The sequence below is a fragment of the Podarcis tiliguerta genome (genome assembly GCF_965153285.1).
Source record: "Podarcis tiliguerta genome assembly, chromosome: 8".
Classification (NCBI taxonomy): Eukaryota; Metazoa; Chordata; class Lepidosauria; order Squamata; family Lacertidae; genus Podarcis; species Podarcis tiliguerta.
In genome coordinates this window covers 18,719,454-18,725,453 of record NC_139541.1, presented here as the reverse complement: position 1 = coordinate 18,725,453, position 6,000 = coordinate 18,719,454, and the positions used below count along the sequence as shown (strand labels likewise).

The 6,000-nt window shown below is 50.1% G+C and overlaps 1 protein-coding gene across 1 annotated transcript in view; it reads right to left on the bottom strand.

Moving 5' to 3' along the window:
- Nucleotides 1-1,816: 1,816 nt before the first annotated feature.
- The window catches only part of ATAD3A (ATPase family AAA domain containing 3A), a 43,181-nt gene continuing 38,997 nt past the window's right edge, over nucleotides 1,817-6,000 (bottom strand). Inside the window, exon 16 of the mRNA XM_083454001.1 lies at nucleotides 1,817-2,302. Coding sequence (XP_083310127.1) covers nucleotides 2,135-2,302 — 168 coding nt within the window. The 3' untranslated portion in view covers nucleotides 1,817-2,134. The remainder of the gene's footprint in view (nucleotides 2,303-6,000) is intronic.

The following is a 6,000-nucleotide window of genomic DNA, read 5'->3' as shown; positions in this document are numbered from 1 at the left end:
GCCATTATGCACAGGAAAGACTATGAATGATTACCTCTTTGAAAACCGTAATAGCCAGAGAGCCACTCTTAAGTTAGCAAAGGCAATCCTGAGCTAGGTGGTCTGAACTGGTATGACAGCTTCATAATACAGTCATAAGGTAAAGGGACCCCTGACCATTAGGTCCAGTTGTGGCCGACTCTGGGGTTGCAGCGCTCATCTCGCTTTATTGGCCGAGGGAGCCCGCGTACAGCTTCCGGGTCATGTGGCCAGCATGACTAAGCCACTTTTGGCAAACCAGAGCAGTGCACAGAAACGCCGTTTACCTTCCCGCCGGAGCAGTTCCTATTTATCTACTTGCACATTGACATGCTTTTGAACTGCTAGGTTGGCAGGAGCACTTTGACGTGCTTTCAAACTGCTAAGTGGGCAGGAGCTGGGACCGAGCAACGGGAGCTCACCCAGTCCTGGGGATTCGAACCGCCGACCTTCTGATTGGCAAGTCCTAGGCTCTGTGGTTTAACCCACAGCGCCACCCGTGTCCCAGAATACAGTCATACCTTGGTGTTAAAGACACTTCAGGTTGAGCTTTTTCAGCTTGCGTTCTGCGGCGACCCGGAAGTAACGGAACGGGTTACTTCCGGGTTTCGTTGCTCGCACATGTGCAGATGCTCAAAATGACATCACGCGCATGCGCAGAAGCGGCAAACTACGACTTGCGCAGACGTGGGTTGCGTTCTGCTCAGAATGTGAACGGGGCTCCGGAACGGATCCCGTTCACATCCAGAGGTACCACTGTACAAGCCACAGCTTTCATGCAAAAGAAAAAAAAAAGGTCCCAAGTTCAACCCCCAGGAAGGTGCTGCCAGTCAGTGTAGGTAATGCTGAGCTATTTGGAACAAGTGTCAGACCTGGCAGAAGGTTGCTTCCTATGTTTTGGTGCTGCGATCCTAAAATATGGGGGGAGGAAGCTGCAAATCTGCGTGCAGAAGGCGCCACACGGAATCACAAGGCCTCTAGGCAGGGCTGGAGAATCCTGCCAGTTGTTGTAAATAAAATTGAACTGGATTAACTGTGATGCCACTTTGGCTGGTCTGCATCCAGGGCTCCTGGCTAGAAAGCTAAGAACAGAAGAAAAGCCCTGCTAGATCAGGCCAGTGTCCCTTCTAGTCCAGCATTCTCAGTGGCCAACCAGATGCCCCAAACGGGAAGCTCTTATACAGGACACAAGCACAAGAGCTGATCTCTGAATGCAACTGGCATTCAGAGGTAAATTAATAATAATAATAATAATAATAATAATAATAATAATAATAATAATAATTTATACCCTGCCCATCTGGCTGGGCTTCCCCAGCCACTCTGGGTGGCTTCCAACAAAATATTAAAATACAGTACAGTGGTACCTTGGGTTAAGTACTTAATTCGTTCTAGAGGTCCGTTCTTAACCTGAAACTGTTCTTAGCCTGAAGCACCACTTTAGCTAATGGGGGCCTCCCACTGCTGCCGCGCCGCAGGAGCACAATTTCTGTTCTCATCCTGAAGCAAAATTCTTAACCCGAGGTACTATTTCTGGGTTAGCGGAGTCTGTAACCTGAAGCATATGTAACCTGAGGTACCACTGTAATGAATCAAACATTAAAAGCTTCTGTAAACAGGGCTGCCTTCAGATACATGAATCTTAGACTTAATCTACAATGAAAAGACCGATAAAAATAAAAATCTACTGAGTGAAAATGCCTCTTTTGTTTCCCAAGCACAATCTAAACCAAGACTGCTTAAGATGGTTCATGAGGGTCGTTTTCAGAAGAAACAGGTACACAGAAGCAGAAGGTGCTGAGGTGGGGTGCCGTTTGGCAAAAAGAACTCTCTCTTTTTAATGTATTGGTTGATACACACACATACACGTACATGGTTATTCAAGGTGTTATCCTGAGGTATATATATATAAAAACCCCCAAGAAAGCAGACTCCAAAGATTGGCCCTCCATTTCACCAGCGCGACGTTGTGTTCACTTTTGACATGATTCCAGCTGGACCGCGGCTGCAAGGCGAGAGTCGGTTTCCCCAGCATCCTTTGCTCCACACGTCGCAATGGTCTGTTGCGTCCTCCCCGTTCTCTTCTGTCCTTCCCTCTCCCGCCCCCAAAGCTTCCTCATAGGCCCTTCCCCATCGTGAGAGGCAACGGTTGGCTCTTGCCCGGCTCCACCCCCTCAGCTTTTAACCACTCCATCTTCTGCTTGTGTTGCTGAACGGCATCGGCCACCCGGGCGTCGATCATGGCTTCCGTGAGAACACCGTCCTCGGAGGCATACGCTGCGGCCTGAAGAGGAGAAGGAGAGGGAAATAAACCTGGTTTGGTCATTCTTTGAATGGCACCGCAAGGTAGAAAAAAACCCTTTTCTGCATGGATAAATTGGTTCTTCGACAGCCCCGCTTTTAAGCGAGCCTCATTTCTGTCCCAGGATCCTTCACTGCTGACTTGCAAAGCTGCCATTCCCTCAACTTCTTAACTGTGGCCCTGCAGGCTTCTCAGTCTGGCCCCCGGATCTCTTCCGCAGGCCGCACCCCACAGTGGCCTAGCTTTTGCATGCTCCCTTGAGTGTTCATGCCTCTCTAAAATGTGTCCTTGGGACTCTTGCTTGCCTGGATGCTGGATGGAGAGAGGGGTTCGAGTTGCGCAGAAACCAATCGCCCAGCGCACAAAGGCAACATTTACATCCATTGCTCCGCCCACATTTCCCTCTGGCCCCTCCCACCACTGGCATGTGGCCCTCAGGCTGAGAATCACTTCCCACTCTGCTGCACACTAACAGTGAACTCCTCCTCAAGTGTATGGATCCTGGTGTAGACGAAACGCAAGCGCGCACCCCAGAGCAGGAGAGAGTAGGTTTGGAGAAGTACAAATTGAAACCATTTTCCAGAGAGGGTCTTAAAGAGTGGGAACCCCAGAAAAATCCCATTGAGGTCTGTCTGTGGGCATTCAGCGGGCTTGACATTCATACCAACTGTTGGGGGGGGGGAGGAAAAAAAACAGAAAACTAGGGAGGAATGGAATGGAGTAGCCTGGGAGAGGGGAGAGGAATGGAGTAGCCTGGGAGAGGGAGGAGGAATGGAGTAGCCTGGGAGAGGGAGGAGGAATGGAATGGAGTAGCCTGGGAGAGGGAGGAGGAATGGAATGAAGTAGCCTGGGAGAGGGAGGAGGAATGGAATAGAGTAGCCTGGGAGAGGGAGGAGGAATGGAATAGAGTAGCCTGGGAGAGGGAGGAGGAATGGAATGAAGCAGCCTGGGAGAGGGAGGAATGGAATGGAGTAGCCTGGGAGACGGGGGAGGAATGGAATAAAGTAGCCTGGGAGAGGGGGGAAGAATGGAATGGAGTAGCCCATGAGAGGGTATGGCCAGGGGGAACCTGGGCTACAGGCACTCTGCAATGCAACATTTTGTAGAATTCTACATCCTGGATTTGTCACCTAGAGGAGTGACAGCCCAATGATGCTTGGGAGCCGCTGCCTCAAAAGAGCACTTCACAATGCAAGATGCCCGGGGCAGGCAGCCACTGATGGCTTGGCATGCTCAAAGCTTGCCCAGGTGCCCGTCACTAATGGAGCTGCAAAATGCAGGTGCTCCCTGGCGAGACGGGGCTCAGCGCCAGGAAGGATCCAGTGTTTGTTCAATGGCCGCCGAGTGCTTTCCCTTTGCTGTGTTTTTTGCAGGGTGTGTGTGTGCACAAGGGTGCAACCTTCATCCCCCCCGGCCAGACCGCCTGCAAATTTTTATTGTGAAGACTCCAGCTGGGGCCGTGCGATGCACGCTTGGCTGGTTCTCTCAATGACTTTCTAAAAATAGATCTGCCTGGGGCCCCGACTGTCAGGAAAGGAGTGGGAGAAAGCAGATGCCCCTTCCAGGAGGAGCTTTAACTCCTTGAAATTGAACACACCAGGCTTTTTCACCGTTTTTTAAGATGCAAACACCGCGCCACTCACCGGGCCGGACTTCTCACTGAGACAAAAAGGCTCTGGGACTTCTTATCCTCTCATTTCAACAATCCCCTCCCTTCTACTTCTATCGTCCTAATAACGAGGGCTAGAAACTTAGAAACAACCATAAAAGCTGTGTTTTCAAGAAGCTGGATTTTGTGTGGCACAGAGGAACTGTGGGATCACACAGAACAATTGCCCCATTGGCTTCCAATTCCTCAACCACCGCCTCTTCCGCGAGTAAAAGATTGTAAAGTTTTCCCCAAAGAACATCATTCTGTACTATGTGTGTGAGAGATATATACAGTGGTGCCCCGCAAGACGAATGCCTCGCAAGATGGAAAACCCGCAAGACGAAAGGGTTTTCTGTTTGCAGAGGCGCTTCGCAAGACGAATTTCCCTATGGGCTTGCTTCGCAAGACGAAAATTGACGAAAATTGTTGAGTTTTTTCCCCGCTCCAAAACCCCTTTTTCTGAAGCGCTAAGCTGCTAAAAGCCTTTTAGCAGCTAAACCGCTAATCCCTTAAGCCTTAAAAAGCCGTTTTTAGCCCTTAAACTGCCAATAGCGCTAATAGCGCTAATCCGCTAATGGGCTTGCTTCGCAAGACGAAAAAACCGCAAGACGAAAAGACTCGCGGAACGGATTCTTTTCGTCTTGCGAGGCACCACTGTATTCTGCAACTGCAGAACATTTAGGCCTGCATGAAGTATGCAAATTGAGCAGCAAGAAGCCTGTTAGATGAGGCCACCAGCTCATCTAACCGACCAAATACCAATGGGAAGCCTGCTTGAGTACAAAAGCAACTCTCCCTACTTGTGACTCTCGGTAACTGATATTCAGAAATATTGCCCATGGTGGAGAAAGAAGCAAAGTCAGCGAGGCAGGAGGAGAGAGATGCTGCTCTGCTCAGGTCCTGCTTGTGGACCATGAGTAGGAATCTGGTTGGCCACTGTTAGAGAACAAGATGCTGTCCACACGCTTGCAAAATACCGTACAGAGCAACTTTGTAATGGTGCAACTGTGAGGGCACGCGGCAGCTTTCATAAGATGCGTTTGACGTGTGTCAAACGGTTCTAAATGGCTCTGAAATGTTTTAAATTACCTTTTCATTTTAAAATTGCACTGTTTGAACACTCTGAGCCTTCCCCGCACAGGGCTCCTCTGGGAGGGAGGGCGGAAAAGAAAAAAAAGGAATCATAAATAAATCATATGAGATTTCCTGGTCTGGTTGACACGTCGCGCAACGAAACGACGGCATTATCCAGTGCACATTGTTGTCAGCCCCAAGAGGGTTCACAGCAGGGAACTGGCTCTGCTGTGCCACCCATCCATGTCTCTTTCAACCCTTTCCATGGGCCAGCTTTGATGGGTGGGCACAGTACCCAATTAAGTCCTACTTGAAGCAGATCCATTGAAATCAACCTGGATTCGCCAAGTGCATCCGTTTCAATGGGTTGCCTCAAACTAAGCCCCTGCGCAGAGCAGATTGCCTGAAATCAATCGCCCCAAGTCTGTCATGTTCCTTTGTTTCGTATGGGCTTACTCTGAGTAGGAATTAGTTGCCAAAGAGGTAAAGGTAACGGGTAAAGGGACCCCTGACCATTAGGTCCAGTCGTGACCAACTCTGGGGTTGCGGCGTTCATCTCACTTTATTGGACGAGGGGGCCGGCGTACAGCTTCCGGGCCATGTGGCCAGCATGACTGGAGAACCAGAGCAGCGCACGGAAACGCAGTTTACCTCCCTGCTGGAGCGGTACCTATTTATCTACTTGCACTTTGACGTGCTTTCGAACTGCTAGGTTGGCAGGAGCAGGGATCGAGCAACGGGAGCTCACCCCGCCGTGGGGATTTGAACCGCCGACCTTCCGATCGGCAAGCCCTAGGCTCTGTGGTTTAGAACACAGCACCACCCATGTCCCTAGTTGCCAAAGAACATAAACATAAAAAGAACCAGTTGGATCAGGCCAATGTCCCACCTAATCCACTGTCCTCAAAGCGGCTGAGATGCCTATGGAAAACCTCCACAGAAAACTTACATAGTT